At 35.1% G+C, this 17,972-nt stretch overlaps 1 protein-coding gene across 1 annotated transcript; it reads right to left on the bottom strand.

Annotated features, from left to right (window-relative positions):
* Window positions 1-12,714: 12,714 nt before the first annotated feature.
* On the bottom strand, window positions 12,715-16,924 carry LOC114715632 (disease resistance-like protein DSC1). The gene is made up of 4 exons (XM_028900493.1): window positions 16,434-16,924; window positions 14,914-16,003; window positions 14,513-14,806; window positions 12,715-14,001 (listed from the first exon to the last, which is right to left on the bottom strand). The coding sequence occupies exons 1-4, from the start codon at window positions 16,922-16,924 to the stop codon at window positions 12,715-12,717; spliced, it is 3,162 nt and encodes a 1,053-aa protein (XP_028756326.1).
* Window positions 16,925-17,972: the final 1,048 nt, after the last annotated feature.

Genomic DNA, 17,972 nt, shown 5'->3' with positions numbered 1-17,972 from the left:
GAGACCTTCACCCAAAGCTCACTCAAATTTCCCAACTTGTCCCCAAAAAAAAAAAAAAAGAAAGAAAGAAATTTCCCGAGGAAATATACCTATCATTTGTGTTTCCACTCTTTTTCTCGAGTTCTAGCATGTATCATCGCTTTAGAAATATAACATTGAATAAATAATTATTTTCTTCGACAAATAATAATGTATTATATGAAAGATTGATGCAACATCTAAAATGAAATGCTACTACCAAGGCCAGAGCTAGTAACCATTCAAGTCTTAACATTCAAATGTGCAAGTTTTGACATTTTTTCTTTTAATTATTATCAGCTTTCATTTCCTCTCCTCTTCAATCAAACAAGCCATCATTAAAGGATTTGCTAGATTTCCATTTTTTAATTTTTTTTAGCTTTTACAAATAAAAATAGAAAAAGACTTGTTTGGGTAAGATGCATGTTATTGTACTCTTATCTATTCTAAATATAACAGTTAGTTAAAAAAATTTACTTTAATTTTAAATATAAAATTTCAATATATTTTTTATCTTTCAAATTTATAATTTTTTTCTAAATTATCCTTATTTATTTTATATATGAAAATTACTTTTGATCAATAAACTAGAAAGAATATTTTAGAGAAATCAATATATATTTACTATAAATAATTAATTTAACCAATATTTTTAACAACCGTAAATTTGTTATATAACTCGGTACAACAGTTTTTTTTCCCTAGGCAGCATTAACGCATCACTATAATTAGACGGTTTTTTGTGTTAGATTTTGGGTTATGACAACATGATGTATTTGTGCCTAAGAGAAGTGAGAAGGGAATTAATGCTATTTTTGAATAATTAATCATATTTTATATCCTAGATACCTCTACTGTTTTATTGATCACATGATTACTGATATTCCCTTATAAGCTTCAAATAAATGAATTGCATATATCAAAAAATCAATCAAAATTAGTTGACACACTTTAAAAATATATACTGGAGTCAACCCAAAAAGTAAAGTAATCTTACATATATGGGTTTATTTAATCTTATATAACAAGTAATCTCTCATACTAAATACTATTTTCTCAATCTCAATTCTTATTGTAAATTTTTAATGCTTCGCACCAAACAATCCAAAATGTAAAGTAATGTTTTGGTTGTTTGGTTGAAGGAACTAATGAAATTGAGGTGAGAGAATAATTTTGATTGCTTTTCAGGTTCGGCTAGTCTCTCACCCCTTGCTCTGTCCCAGTAAGTTCGTTATATTATGATGCATACGTATGGGGATCCACTTTGAATCTGATTATTATTCAAAAAGCCATAAGCCTGAAAATAGGGAGATGGAGGCGGTGAGCACATGCAGAATAGAATGTGATGTGTGTTGTGAATAGAGTGACAAAAGTACGAATACTCTGTTTGGAAAATCAGAAATAAAAGATGAAGTTTTCTCTTTTTGCGGACGTTGCAGTTGCAAAGAAGGGAGAGCAGAACTAGAAGCACAAGAATACATAATAACAGAGCACTTAAAGAAAGAGACTCGTTTAAACCATAAGCCAAGATTAAAGGCCCTTTGTGCCCAGAAAATTCTCATTGACAGAGTTATGCAAGGACCAGGATAAAATCCCAGTGTTGCAGACCAAAATGCAATTGAACCTTGAAAACTTTAAATAACAATTCGAAGAGAAAGGAGAAAGAATTAAGAACAATATCAAAGACTGGACTATAAGCATATCATTTTTTGCAAAGCCTCGAGCTGTGACATGAGTGGCATCAGGAAAGAAAGCTTCTTTTGATTGTACAGAAAAAACATCTAAACAATATGAGAAGACTGCACTATAAGCATTGCTGATTGATTAAACAATGAGCCCTTCTACTCTGCTTAGCCGTCAAGGGATCTGTCCAACATAAGCACAGAACAAATGAATAGAATCGGTGGATGAAACTGAAACCAACAACATATAAGGTCTCATTCACATGCTTAACATGGGATTACATAAATTGTCTCCAAAGAAATGGTGTAGAAATAAAACGCAAGGACAAACCTCAACAGATTGGTACTGCCCCAGTCAAGGCCCTGACACCATGTGTATGAGGTGGCATATATTGGCACAGATCCATCATCACTGCAAATTGCGTAAGTGTTTTAAGAGAAATGGGTGAGTCAGAATCTTCTTCGTTTTCACTGGTTTCATGTTCTTCACGATCCTTCAAGTGATCCATTGGTCATGTGATCAGGCTCTGCTTCAGCATTAATATCGTCACTTTGAGTCTCTTAAATGGTGCCATGGCCATCTGCCATATAATGAGACACAAGCCGAACCAAGCACAGTCTGCAACAGCATTATCAAGACTAGGCAAGTCATTCAATGACATGTATTAACATATGCATTAAGATCCCAAACTTTCTAACATGATTAACCCCACGGCCACAAGACAAGAAGGCATATGAGCCGCCATCCTAACTTACATATGCAGAACGTGAGGTCTAAATGCGAAGTCACAAAAAGGCAAACCAAGTACAGCTTCTAAAATGTTAAAGAAAAGGAATTATTCCGCAACTTCTGTGTCTGGTGGAAAATATCCGACTTAGAAACTGAACCATTGATGTTGGAGGAAAATAATTGACCCAATGGTGTAGCCCTTGAAACCCCGGGGCACCAAATTAAATAAGGTAGTGCGGGGATTCTTGCATTAGGGTCTCCATGAGTCGTCTGCGACTATGAAGCCAAATGCATCAGGAACTTATATAAACTAAATTAATAATACTGATTAAATTAAGAACTCCTAAACTAAAAATAAAAATAATCCAGCACTAAGAAGAAGCTAATTTACCAACCGACAGTGCCAGCCGACAGAGCCGGAGCTCAAAAGCCAAATCTCCAAGGAGCCGTCTTCACGGGCTGCGGCGACCAGCGAACCATCGACGGTGGTGGCAAAAGACACTACGGGAGAAGGCCTCCAGTCTACGGCACTGGTTTTACAAGGTTAGCTCATTTTAAAAAATGAGAAAAATAGGGTTTTAAAATTTAATAAAAAATAACATAAAAAATTAATTAAAAGCTTTTAACCTACTTTTAAAATTTTTTAAATTAATTTTATTTTAAAAAATTTAGTTCCTCTCATTTTTCCTGGTACCAAGAGAAATTCTTGCCACATCATATATACTCTATCGAATCAAAACACAGCAAGGCTCTGTTTGGATGACAAAGCAAACCATGGTTTGGAAGGTTAAACCATGGTTTGCACATAAAATCATCCAAACAGGCAGACATTTTGGTGAAACCGTGGTCTAGGTTGAAACCATGGTTTCCACCGGTGAAACCATGGTTTTATCAGAAGCAAGAATTTCTCGCTTCTGGCTGAAATAATTGAAGGCAAAGGCATTGACCCAAAAATACCCTGCGCTAGCCGACACTTTTGGACTGTGGTTCTCTCTTCACTTTGCTCGCGAGAAGCTCACCTCTTTCTCTGCTCGCCGCTTTGCTCTTCTCATAGTTGCTTCGCCATCGCTCTTCACGTTGCTGCTCACCTCTCTTCACCCAGCTCACCTCTCAGTTCTGCTCGCCTCTTTGCTCTTGACTTCACCATCGCTGCTCTGAATTTCGCTGTCGCTCTTCGCTCAGCTCGTCTCTTAGCTTCATCAGCTCACCTCTTCCCCCTTCTTTCTCCGTCATCGCTCTTCGCTCAGCTCGTCTCGGCTGTGAATTTTGTCGCGTTGGGTTGTCCGATCCATCAATCCTCGGTTTCCAATATGAGGTTGTTCAGTTTGCCCAGTCAAGTCGCCGTGTAGAGCTTGGTTGGTCAGGTCGCCGTGTAGAGCTTGGTTGGTCAGATTTTCCACTCAGGTAAGCTCTCTCTGGTGACATTAAAGATTTTGTTTTGGCTTCAGTATTTTCCCTGTCGTAAACTGAAAGATTTTGGAATGATTTGGCTGTAGTGTTCTACTATGCTCTTTGAATTGTAGCTCGGTTTCCTGGTTGTGGATCTGATTTGTTTTGCAAACTTTCTCCCACTTTTGTTTATGAATTTGTTCAACTAGTTTTTTGGAAAACTGATCGACATGTTGATCGAAGGAATGAGATATTATTGCTTGCTTTGGTTTCATAGCAGTCTGATTTTATGAAACGAAATGTGGTTTTGGAGGCAAAGGATATATCTTGTGATATTGTTTTGGAGACGAGAAAGCCTGCAAATTGAATTCTACTGGGTATATAAAATGAAAATTCTTTTTGCTCTAGTTGCTTGGCGTGGGATCCCTTTTTCCTATCCAGATTCCCCCCGAGAAGAAGCCTGTGAAGTCGAACAATATATTGGGACTTTGTATTTTTTTTATAGTACTTTAGGTTTGTGATTAATTAAATTAATGAATATTATTTGTTAAGAGTCGATCTGATTTGGAATGTGTTGTCCTGTATTGTTGTATTAAGGACTTTGATAAATTTATGGCCAACTTTTGATAGTGAGGACAAATAGAATCACAACTCAAATCCATGTATATATTGAAAGAAGTGATTTGTATTTTGGTTAGAGGTTTATATTGCTAGTCTTTTATATTTTCAGCTGACAAATCCGATAACTTTATATAATATTATTGTGTTCATCATGAACATTTGTATTAATTACACACATGAACGAATTTTTTTCAAAAATATTCGTAATACACAATTATTTCAAAAATTAAGTACAATATGATTTATGGTGCATGATGGTTCAAATATGATTTTTCTTATTATTTTGTCTTCCAATCGTCTTTGTACAATAGTTAAGAAAAGGAAAAAGTATATATAATTATTTAGTTAGTTTTGATGTTTTAAAAGTTAGTATTTTCAAGCAAAAAGAGATAATGAAGTTTTGAATAGGAGGGGGTGTATTTTTCTGGCCATTTAAAATTAGAATTTTCTTTTGTTTGTTAATTTTTGTCGCAGTTGGTTTGGTAGGAAGGAATTGAGATTTAAAATGTAGTCAACTTTTTCACCTATTACAGTAGATAATATGATTTTTGTTATTTCATATGATTTTGGGTTGATTAACTTGTGATAATTGAACAGCTGTAATTGTACTATAGCATAATGGGTAAGGATATGGAGAAAGCTTCCTGGGATCTAAGAACCACTAAAGTGTTTTTTGACTTGTGCATTGAGCTTGTGCAACAAGAGGAAATAAAAGGTACTAACTTAACAAAGAAAGCTTGGGATATTCTTGGTGATAAGTTTACTGCCAAAACTAGGAGAGTGTATGAAAAATCTCAATTTAAGAATAAATATGATTCCCTACGAAAGGAGTAGTAGACATGGGATAGGCTGCTTGGCGAGACAGGATTGGGATGGGATATTGAAAGGAATACTGTTAGTGCAACTGATGATTGGTGGGAGAGGAAAATAAGGGTAATTATTGAACCTTTTGATCTTACATTTTCTCTTCCTGTTAATGTTTTGTGTATATTTACTGTTTTTTGAATATTTTATGATATTATTGGTGTCTAATGTGCAGGAAGTTCCAAACTACGAAAAATTTAGAGAAAGAGGACTTCAATTTAGGGATCAATTAACTCAACTGTTCGGGAGTGTGGCTGCAACGGGACCACAAGCATGGGTACCTTCTTCCATGACACTTCCAAGTGAAGGAACACTGAATGAAGATTTGGAAGAAGGGTCCGGAGATAGTGATGAAATTTTAGGTGCACCAACTGGTATAAGTGGGGAATTTAACTCAGTGAACTTCAATGAGAATAGTGGAGGTAGTGGAGGCAACACTGAATTGAGGCAGGATAACAGTAGTGGGGGTACAAGCAGAGTGGGAGTCGACCTAGTAGCTCACTGGGGGTCAGAAGGAAAAGTGAAGTCATGAAGAAACGCACATCTCCCTCTATGAAAATAGCGGATGCACTTAGCAAGATTGCTGAAACAAATATTTTTGAGGTTGAGCGTGGAATTGAGGTCATTTCACGAGTAGAAGCTAGAAGGTTGGAAGAAGAAGCGCGTGCTTATGAGATTTCAATTAGGGGACTCCTGTCTCACCTGAAAACAGTTTCTGAAGTTGTCAGTGATCCTGATTTCTTTAGATGGTGTACACAACTCCTTATGGAATGGCCGGAGGCACGGGAAATGTATGCAACTCTGAAGGATCAGAAGGAACAACTTCTGCTTATTTTGGAGTATTACACTAGGGATTTATGACTTGTTTATTATATTAGACAGTTCCATATGTGTATCGTTTTATGTGACTAGTGGGTTGTTATATGAATCAGACAACTCTGTAACTTTTATAGATGTTTCGTAATTTCTACATAAGAATTCTAAACTTTATGTGTATGTGCATAGGATAAAACGAATATGGATGCTGAAATTAAATGTGTGGAAGAGCATGCTAAGGGACAAAAAAAAAAGGGTTAACAAAGTTGCAGCATTGGTCGGTGCATACGCTACTTTGAACTTGTGTAAAGAGCCTCGGCATACAAGTGCTTATACATGCAGCTTATGGGTAAGGGACGTTTTAGACAGCAACCCCAATCATTGTTATAACATGTTTAGGATGTAACGGGGTGTGTTCTTAAGTTTGGTGGAACAATTGCAACAACATGGTCTAAAAGAAACTAAAAATATAAGGATACATGAATCAGTTGCAATGTTTTTACATACCGTTGGCCATGCACTTAGTAGTAGAATGCAACAAGAAAGATTTCAACATTCAGGGGAGACAATTAGCAGACATTTTCATAATGTCCTAATGGCATGCTGTAGACTTGCCATGTCTAATATCAAACCAAAAGATCTAACATTCCGGCATGTTCATACAAAAATTCGGTTTGGTAAATACTGGCCTTTTTTTAAACATGTTATTGGAGCAATTGATGGCACACATGTTTCCTGTGTTGTCAGTGCAACAAATCAAACTAAATTTATCTCTAGAAAAGGAACAGTGTCACAAAATGTCATGGCGATTTGTGATTAGGACATGTGTTTTACTTTTGTCTTGGCCGGATGGGAAGATAGCGCATATGATGCTTAGATATTTGATCATGCCCTCACAACTCCTTCAATGAACTTTCCCTATCCACCTGAAGGTATTTTTTTATTTCCTATATTTTATTTATATCTAGCTTAACAATAGAAACATAATTTACAATAATTTCACTTTTTATATAGGAAAATATTATTTGGTGGATGCTGGATACCCAACACCAAATGGATATCTCGGCCCATACAGACGGGAGCATTACCATCTGTCTGATTTTCGAAGGACATCTGGGTTTGAAAATGACAATGAGGTCTTTAATTATTTCCATTCAAGTTTAAGGAGTACAATTGAAAGAACTTTCGAAGTTTGGAAAAAAAAAGTTCGCAATCTTACGAAACATGCCATCCTATGATTATGAAACACAAGTTAAAATCGTTTGTGCAACGATGGCTATACATAATTTTATTAGAACGACATCTATTACTGATTCTGGATTCGTTCAGTTGGAAGAAGAAGGTACTTATGCAGAAGAAGATGATGATGGGGTTGGATTTTCACGTATACATTCATCAATTCAATCTTCATCTTACATGGCTCAAGTTCGTGACAGCATAAGAGACGAACTTGTTAATTCAATACAAGGATAGTAGTCATGTCTTATTTATTTCCTTTTATCATAGATTGTAATATATAGTTAAAAACAAAAGCTATTACAAATGCTTTGTATCGATGCATCATCTTAATTATTATGACACTTCTTTATTTATATTTCTTTTATTAATATTATACCTTATATTCTCACGCCAATTATTACTTACTTTAATAATTAATAAATTGTTTTAAGACATGTTTATTCTATTTTATCAAACAATATCATCTCATTTCATGTTTATAATTTTCATGAAAAATACATGATTTTGTGTTTGCAACAAAATAATTCATCTTCTCTAAAAATATTTTTACTCTTATATTTTATGAATATATATACATGTGGTGACAATTAATTAATTAATTATATTAAATATCAGAGGTTATTATACATGTAGTATGTTATTACAAAAAGTAGTCGTGAAAAAATGTTATAGGATTTCATGTTTAAAATCTTTAAAGGAAATTAATATTTTTCTGTTAGCCAAAAAAATTCATTTTTCTATAAACATATTTAATATTATGTTTTATAAATATATATACACATATTAATTGTGTATTAATTATATTATCTTATATATTATTAATTATGTTAGTAAAAATGATTTCATTAACAATTTTATTTCTTCAAATCAAAATATATCATAAAATCTATCCCTTATATAATTATGATATTAACTTAGACTTTTTTTGGTAATTTTCACATGTAAAAAGTACTTCTTGTAATAACTATCCAAACACTCTTACTTTTCAGAATTACTTTTTCATAAAATCTATTCTCCAGAAGCTATTCTTCAAACCACGGTTTGGTTTCATCCAAACACACCCTAAGTCACAGTCAGTTTAATCCCACCTTCTTAGCTGGCATTTTCTAAAATTATAAAACACTAAATCAAAACACAACAAAATCATGTTGTGGGTTCCACCATCTGATTGTCTCCCGCCCTCTTGGGCTAGTCGGTTCCAACCCTCCACAATCCCACTGCCCCCTTTCTCCTCCCCCATATTATCTCTCTCTTCCTTCCCCATCAAAACCTAATCACAGTTTCAGCTACTAATAATGGAATGAGAGGCTATTAAAGTCGTAGTTCAATCATTGCAAACAATAAATCAGTACAAAAATAGCAGAGGCTTCAAGCATTCGTTTGTGGGTGTTTCATAGTTTCTGAGAATCAAGTTCCTTATTTGTGTTAAATCTAGCGTATCAACTCCACACACACGTCAACTGTGTGTCGCCACTGTCGCTGCCGCCACAGTTACGACAACCACGATCATTCTTGAGAAAAATAGTGAAGAGATCTACAAATACCTCTTCAAAGAGGGAGATTGATGTGCCGAATCTACAGGTAATGAGATGCGGAGCTTGAAGTCGAAGGAGAATATCTGTCAGATCCAAACCTTTCGTTTGGATTCACCATCACTAGCATCTCACCAATGATGAAATCGAGATCCTTATAACTTACGTTAATCTCTCTTCTGAGATTGTCCTTGCTACATTGATGAAAGCTGCTTTTCATGTAAAGTGGAAACGGTGAAGGGAGAGAGAGTGGGGCAGGGGGGTGAAGAGGGAAGCAGATCTTCTCAGAAGCTATTTTCTCCTCATCCCTCAGAATCTCAACATCCTAGCCATCCAATCCATCGGAGCACTCACAGGGAGACACGTCAAAAAGTATTAAAAGTCGCAACTCGAATATATTTTATGCCTTTAGAACAATAAACCTTCAACATTCTGCTAGCTGAGCTTGGCGAGAAAGCTTCACGCAAGGCAATCTGGTTCATCTTCATATCATATAAAAATGCAATATGAAGACCCAAACTAATCCTTACAAGTGATTGAGCCATCTCTTGCTGGCATGATAGAAACTCAAGACCGTAAGAAATATGAAGACGACAAAGCCAACAAGCGATATACACATCAGTCGATGCTTTTCCAAGGGAGAATGGGAGATGGAAAAAAAAATAAAGGCTTCATTGTAGTTTTAGTATTCCTAAGTTGTTAATAGCAGTAAAGAAGTTCCCTTTCTTTTTTGTTTAACAGCTCATAACAAGATATTTGCTTCTCGACTGTGCAAGCGAGAAGGAATACAACATTTTATTGTCCAGCTCCTATATATAATGCGTTACAGTTCTAGCATAAATTGTCGTCACATTAAAATTCGACCGATGCAGCGAGAAAGCCGCGGTAGCTGATGAACAAAGAAAGAATAAACAATGAAGAAAACGGGGGGACAGTGGTGGAGAATAAGAAAGCCTCTGTATTGATTGATTTGAATCCGTAAAGGCTTATTGATATAGGTCACAATTAAGCAAAGTGAAAATTAGAGTCAGAGAACCAATTTTGAGAACGGATGAAAGTCGGTAGTCGACGAAGAAGCACCAAGAATGGGGAAAAAAATCGATTAAGTGAAGTAAGCATCCAGCAGTCAAATAATGAGGAAGAGAATGATAAAGCAGAACGGTGAAGATAAGAAAGAGGTGTAATCTGTAATGCAGATGCTGGACCATGGGTGATGACGGAGCTCCTCATTTGCATCGCAGATGGGCTGAAACTTTGACTGCAGAGTGCATTCGCGAAGTTGATAGGGATTTGGTGGGACATGAAATTGAATGGATGGTCAGGATATAACCAGACGATGATTTAGATACAATTTTAAAAGCCTTATGACGTGTCTCCTTATGGGTGGTTGGATGGATTGGACGGGTAGGATTCAAGGCTTCTGAGAGAGGCGGAGAAACCAGCCGCTGAGAGAATCCGAACCCAGGAAAGAGTGGTATAAAAGAAAGGAATGGTGGGACCCACTGCATATCTCATTATGTTTTGTAATTTTAAAAAATACCACGTAAGATGTAAATGCTTTTAAGGGGCATAAAAATGATGTGACTTGGCGTATTCTAGTAGGAAAGAGTATAAATGATGTGATGTATTCTGAGTTGGTTTCGTTTAATTGAGAAGATCACAAATGATGTGATGTTCGTAGTGCACATGGGAATTTCTCTGCTACCAAATGGACCTAATAAAAAACGAATCACAATTGAAAGGCCACTAAGATGCCCTTTTTTTGGGTGGCTCTGAAGCAAGTGGAGTGGAGAATGGGAGATTTGTTGAAGACGTCTGGATTTGATTTAAAATTTTTATCATAGATTTTTAATAATAAATTTTTATTTTTTAGAAAAAATAACGTTTAAAAATTATTTATACTTAAAATTTTAGGTTTTGCATGTCGTAGAATAAAACATTTCAAAAAATATATAAAAATAGACTAGTATTAAATCCCAGCTATCAAATATTAACCTCAATCTAATTGCCTGAGGCAGGCTCATGTTTTGAGGGTGGGACGTCACCTACTATATGGGTAGAACTAGAAATTTCTCCTTATTGCTATGCACAGACTAGAATATTTGATGAGACTTTAAATTCTAATCAATGTTCACTTATAGGAATATGAGTTTTTTATTCACTCAAATGAAATTTAAATTAGATATGCATAAGTTAGGAAAAATATATGAAAATTTAAAATTATTTATTTATTTATCTATTTAGGCCTCTGATTGAGTTACTATTTAATTATGATACTCTCTATTCAATTTAATATATTCAAATCTCAATTAAGATATTATTCAAATTCAAAATTAATTATTAGTTTCTTCATTTGAATTTCTAATTGAAATTCTATTTAATAATGATATTCTCATTTAATTTAATATACATAAATTCTAACCAAAGCATTATTCAAATCTCATTAATTAAATATATTCAAATATTATAATAAGCGAATCGGGTATTACAAACTTTTAAGAATATAGTTAGTTGATTGATTGATTGATTGATGTAAATAGCTTAAATTAAACTATCTTTATATATATATATATAAAATAAAGTTTATTTATCCCGAACGAGTTCAATAATAATCAAATATGACTCGATGCTTCATAGTACTAGACATCAAAGGCATGTATTATATATATATATATATATAAATATAATAAAGTAAAGGTTATTTATACCAACATTCTTTTTTTTTAAAGGATGTTCATATATTTATGGGTTAAAATTTTTTTTTTATATTTTGCGGTTCTTCTTCTTCTTCTTTTTTTAATTATTATTATTATTATTATTTTTACACAATTACATCTAAATATCTATACAGTATCTTACTATATTTTAATGTATCTTTTTCTCTGTTACAACAGAATAATTAATTTCAATAACATTATCCATGACAGCCGCAGTGCAGTCGAAATTGTTACCAACGTTTTTATTTGTTCGTTTGTCTTAATTCCCTTATAAATTTTGGATGCTAATTTCCCGTAGTGAAGAAGAATCTTGGTGTTTCATTGTTGCTTTTTAATTTCTTTCTCTTTCAGAATTTTAGTCATTTAATTTGGATCACATGCAGCATACTAATTTTTTCATATGGCACAGACGCTAAGATTTTAGGGTATTTCTAATTGAATGCAACTTTGCAGATTAACAAATATTTTCAAAACTGTTGTAAAACTTTTTTTTCACAAAGCAAGATGATCGGATGACTTGGACCAGATCAAACTTTTTAGGCTACTAATTATGAGTTTACGACTTTAATGGATGTAGCCTTATGAATATGTAAATGAAATGGAAATGCAGCCATCAGTGATGAGGACTGAAAAAGAAAAGATGAGAGGATATTACTGTTCAAAAATCGAACCCGTTGTTTCCTCTTCTTCTCATAATCTTCGGATGCTTTCACTTGCGTATGTAGATGAACTTGATCTTTATATTTGCAATGGCTTCCAATCCTCAATGTCCATAAATCTTTTTCTTTCTCAATCTGCTTAGTCATAATTTCCTGTGATTCTTAAATATTAGAAGTAAGAAATAGTCAGCTTAATGTCCATTAGTTAAATCCAATTCTTCAAAAATGCTAAATTAATTATACACATGCCAAAGGTACAACATAATTATGCGGTAATAAGAACGCACAAATGATTAAAAAAAAAAAAAAGAAGAAGCAAGTCTATCACCAGTTGTTAAAACCAGAGCATACCATTTTGAGGTGGAGGCACGAGAGTAATATACGAAGTTGAGGCAGCATATGAATTGAACTAGAGAGCTGTAAAACTCAAAAACCATTTCATGAAATTCATCGAAGTAGGCTGTGATATTTGCGCTTTTGAGAGGCCGATTGCGTCGCATTAGAGCTACGATGTGGATGCAATGATGCCAATTGAATTTTTTTGATGTAATTTTGATATTCAACTGTAGATGTCGGCCACACCCCCCACTCTTTTCTCTCTCCTAAATCTTCACCCTCCCACATGAATTCAATTCGAATCAATGGATGATAAGTGTTGCTTTGAGCTTGTCTTTTCTTGTCTTCAATTTTCCTTTGTACTTGTCTACGTAACTCTGCATCGTACCAAAGAACAACATGATTTACCAACAGGGGCCCATAGACAGGTGCGCTTCTAGACTCCCAAGCATATTGACCATCAATAAACAATTTGGCATTAATATTTGTCCACTTCGACAACGATCTAGGAATGACGGCGCAGAAAATGAAAGCGCCATCCCAAGGTTGTGGAATGGAACTGAGATCCACAGTCACCAAAGACTGCGTAGTCCTATACATGACCCACTCTGCAACTCTTTCTCCCGGATATTCCATTGCAGCCCTGTAATCAATGTCTTTGTTATTATTTATGGAAAGTAGCACCGTGGCCTCAACAGCTTTGATTGACAGCCCATCCAACTTCATGCAATTTCTGAAACTGAAGTAAAAATAATGTTTTCCCTCTTTATCTCTACTCATTAAAGGTGAATGTAAAGTCTCAAGGGACAGGCAGTCGTTGGTGCTCAGTCTACGGATAGAGGGAGGGAGTTGTGGTAGAGACCGAAGCCTTTCGCATCCATTTAAGAAAAGAACCTCCAGTCTTGAAAGATTTTTTATGCTTAAAGGTAAAGTCTCTATATTACTCCTCGAGAGATCTAACTGACCTAATGACGACAAGAAGCTGATGTTGTCAGGCACTTCATATAATTCACTACAATCAGTTAGCTCTAGATATTGCAAAGCACGCATCTCATCAAATGTGGAACGTAGATTTGATGCTAGCTTATTACAATATTCAGCATTAAGGCGCCGAAGGGTGCGCGCGTCAACCAATTTGTGAAGACTTGTCACACCTTTGCATTTTTCTAGATTCAAAAGATAAATTTTGCTGAGATGTCCACTTGATGAGCACAACTCACCATTGATGGCTGCTCCACAGAGCTTCAATACAGACCGATATTTTTCATTTGTGGTAACCGAAAATTCGCATAGTCCTGAGCACCCTGTCATGTCCAGGTTCCTCAGTGATTTGAGATGGGTGTTGCTCGTCAGGCTGGTAAGGTTTTTGCAACCTCTTAGCACTAAATCACAAAGGCTCTGGAGAGATAAAATAGATGGATGAACATTTTGCAATTTTATACAATATCTGAGATCAACTCGTGCAAGACGTACGGCCTTGGAAAAATTTGGGAGCTCCACCAAGTCTTTTGATCCACAAAGATTGATTTTGCTTAAATTCACAAGATTCTGCAAAATATATATATATATGTAAATTCCATGGTAAGATTGGTGGCAAAAACGAAAATAATTACGTTCTCTTATCCTTTTTCAATAGTTTTACTAAAAAAAATTACTTGTTAATGTCGAAAGGTTTTACAACTTTCTAAAATTACACTAAATCAGTAATCTTTATAAATATTGGTGTGATGGTGAAACACAAACGCATTTTTTAGAATGGGTGCTGTCAGTCTTTCATTGAATTTTTTAAGAGGTTTTAAAGACCCACAGATAAAAGCTCACAAATAATTAAGAGTACAGAAAAGGCACATAATAAAAATTTTCAACTAGTGCATTAATAATATTTTCAAAGAAAAAATATAAAATTTACCTGCTCTCCATCCCAAAGTTTTGTCAATTTGCTGTTGGGCATGTTTATTTCAACAAGATTTTCACCCTTGAATGTTGTCGGCAAGGTCTTTAAAGGGCATCCTACCCAATCCAATAGCATGAGGTTTCTTGACAAAAACATCATACCAGAAGCATTTAACTTGTTCATAAGCTGAACATTTAAATTTCCATAAACCCTGAGAAACTTTAGATTGGGCATTGAACGAAATGCTTTAATAATTACTCGCGTCTCTTCAACTTCTAAAAGGTTCATAATCATGCCTTCAATACTTCCCTACCAAACAAAAAATAATAATAGTAATAAAAAAGTCATATAAATCAAATAGGAATTTGGAAGTCGACAATCTCTTTAATAAATAAATGTATAAATTTCACACTTACCATATTTTTCTTCAATATTTCAACACTTTTCTTGAAAATCCAAAATATGTTGCACCATGTTGGATAATTTAATGATTCTTCACGAACAATTTGTTTACCCATTTGTTTTATCAGACTGTGCATACATATTTTTCCTCTATCAATATCTAAAAGAGCCTTATCTTCAAGTCTCGCCAATCCAATTTCGATTGAATAACTGCATGCATCTAACAATTTTTTAACACTCTCAACATCATAATCATAATTGAAAAAACATGCAATATGCAAGAAAATATTTTTCTCTTCCTCATCATCAAGTCCTTCAAAGCTCAATCTGAGGATATCATTGACTTTTGGACAAGGAAATTTTTGAAGCTTTTCCAATTGGCTTTTCCATGCTTCTTGCTTTTTGCTGTGCAAGAAGGAGCCTAAAACCTTTAGGGCCAATGGATTTCCACTTGCATATTCAGTCACCTTTTCTACTAGCCCTCTTATCTTTGGATCACTGTAGCCTTTTTTGAAAGCATTCAAGGAGAAAAGTTGAAAAGCTTCATCAGGATCCAAACAATAAAGCACATATATATCATCCACTTCCTTACCAAGCACTTGCTTATCTCTGGTTGTTATTAAGACTTTGCTGCCTGATCCAAACTGACGTCTTCCAACTAAATTTTCTAATTGTTCAACATCATCAAGCACAATGAAAACTTTTTTCCGACCAAGCCTACTCATGGTATAAGGATATATGGCATTGCCAAAGTGAGATTCTTTATCCCCTAATAACTTCCAAACAATTTTTTCCCTCAAAGCATCTGTCCCATTTTTCTTTGATTCTTCCCTTACATTAGCCAAAAAGCAAGACCCTTCATATGTAAAATGCAACTTGTTAAACAATGCTTTTGCAAGAGTTGTTTTGCCCAAACCGCCCATGCCCCAAATTCCAATGAATTGGCAACCACTATTATTTGAAACTTTGCCCAACAATGATTCTATAGCGGCCATTCTTTTGTGAATTCCAATCAAGCCTTCTAGATAATCTTCCCTTCGATACCTAGGGCCCAACTTTTGCGTGACACAATTCACTATTTCTTTAATTAGCTCCGCTTCATCCCTACACACCATTGAAAAAATAAAGAGGCATCAAAGTTAATACCCATATTATCTATTCATTTCAAATTTTGAACTATTCCTAATGACATGTAACTATGAAGATTTGCCAAATTTTAAAATTTGTTATGCTATTTTTTTTTAAGAAATATTACTTATATTAGATGACATAACTAGATACATATAAAATTCCAGCTTCATGTTGTTATGGCTACGAATGCATCGTTATGACTATAGTGAGACAGGGATTTAGATTAAAATATCATAACAGTAAAGTTGATGGACCCGGTGGACTGGATAAGCATAGTGTACAAGAGAAGCTATTCTCTTTATGATCATCAGCGTAACTTCCATTAAATGCCTCAAAGATTGATTTAATTTAGCCCCAGGCATGGAAGAAAATGATAAGAGGAAGATCATAAATATGTAGTTACCTATTGAAGCTACAATGCCAACCAGACAAATTGGCAGCTTGAGTAAGAGCCTCCCTCCACTTTTGCAGTTGTTGATTGTTAATGCTTCTTTTGCGCTCATGTTCTTCGAATGCTTTTTGGTAACTCCTAGACTGCTTCCTCACATGTGAAGGATCCACTCTGTGGAACACCGGCATAACAAAGCAACCTTGATTTTTGGAGCACTCTAATATTTTTGCAAGCTCCTTCAGGCACCACGTGGAAGATGCATAGTTTTTTGAGAATATCACTATGAACAGAGTTGAATCTTCAATGGCTTTCTCAAGAGATGGCCACACCTCATCTCCTTTCTCAAGTCTATAGTCGATGTATGTATCTATTTGGTTTCTGCAAAGAGCTTCATGAAAGTGGCCTGTGAAGTTGAAGCGGGTGTCCTCACCTCTGAAATTAATAAAAACGTCATATTTCTTTGGAGATTGAGAAGATGGAGCAGAGGAAGAAGATGAAGCCATATCAGATTGCTTGGCTACGATATGCAAAAAAGAATTGGGACTGCTTTCAATTCAGATCTAAGAATGATTGGCAACAGGAAACAAACCGGCCTAAGAGGAAGATGGATAAGATTTTAGGGGAATAGAATGAATCAACAAAGTCAATGAAAGATGGGACAAAGTGAATAATAAATAATCTAAATAAATTATAAATAAAAGCAAAACTAAATTTTTTTTGGTAACAAAATTTTTGGAAAGAGGTTAGGCTCACCCACGATCTAAGGGCAGGGCGAAATCTCCTTCCTCCTAGATCATACCAATGTTGGGCAGGACGAACCGTCAATTACCCTCAGGTGTTTATCTAGGCATTCAGGAGCTAGGATACCTCCCCAAACGCCGCGATTGGAACCACAACAAAATGGTACTCCCCAGGGTTAAGCAAAACTAAATTTTAAAGATTTATTATAATACAGCTTCCGTATGTGTGACTTCTGAGCAGTTTCACATGGCCCGATTCTCAAATTTAAAATTTCAAAGAAAGGCGGTCGTGGTCAATTGCGCGTGGAGAAGGGTGTGGTGTGAGTAATAAACACGGAGAAATTCTTGTGTACTCCCACTATGCCACCTCATACCAACTTTGGCCAATCAAAAAGCAACTCCTCATCAAATTTTAATCCCAGCCGCGTCCTCTAAATTTTTTTTTTTTTGGGGGCTGTTTCCCGTTTTTACCTTTATATTTTTACAAATTCGCTTTCCTTCCCCACCTCCCTCTGTCTCTCTCTGTCTTTCTCTCTTTTTTCTTGTAGACACAGACAGCAGCTTCAATCTCATTCTTCCCTCTTCTCTAGGCAAAATCTATTTCCCTTTAGTCGAATCTTTCACGCCTACCAAGCCTATTTTCTAGAACCCAAAAGATTTGGCTTTTCAATCGATTTTTGGTATTTAATCGAATCCCTCATTTTTATCACTGCTTATGATTCCCAAGTGCATTTCTTTTTTTTGAAAAATTACCATTTTTTGTTTGTTGTGTGCCCGTATCGATCCAGCTTTACTGGGTTTCCAATGAAAT

This window comes from Neltuma alba, unplaced genomic scaffold, assembly GCF_004799145.2.
Source record: "Neltuma alba isolate B1F8T4 unplaced genomic scaffold, ASM479914v2 tig00011603_pilon, whole genome shotgun sequence".
Lineage (NCBI taxonomy): Eukaryota > Viridiplantae > Streptophyta > Magnoliopsida > Fabales > Fabaceae > Neltuma > Neltuma alba.
This window is presented reverse-complemented; position numbering and strand designations above follow the sequence as displayed.

Bases quoted from the DNA above. Each gene is read 5' to 3' on its own strand.
- LOC114715632 (XM_028900493.1), bottom strand. From the start codon at position 16,924: ATGGCTTCATCTTCTTCCTCTGCTCCATCTTCTCAATCTCCAAAGAAA. The intron at 14,807-14,913 runs GTAAGTGTGAAA...TTTGTTTGGTAG, and splicing joins AAATATTGAAGAAAAATATG to GGAAGTATTGAAGGCATGAT. The intron at 14,002-14,512 runs GTAAATTTTATA...TTATCTCTCCAG, and splicing joins AACTTTGGGATGGAGAGCAG to AGCCTTTGTGATTTAGTGCT.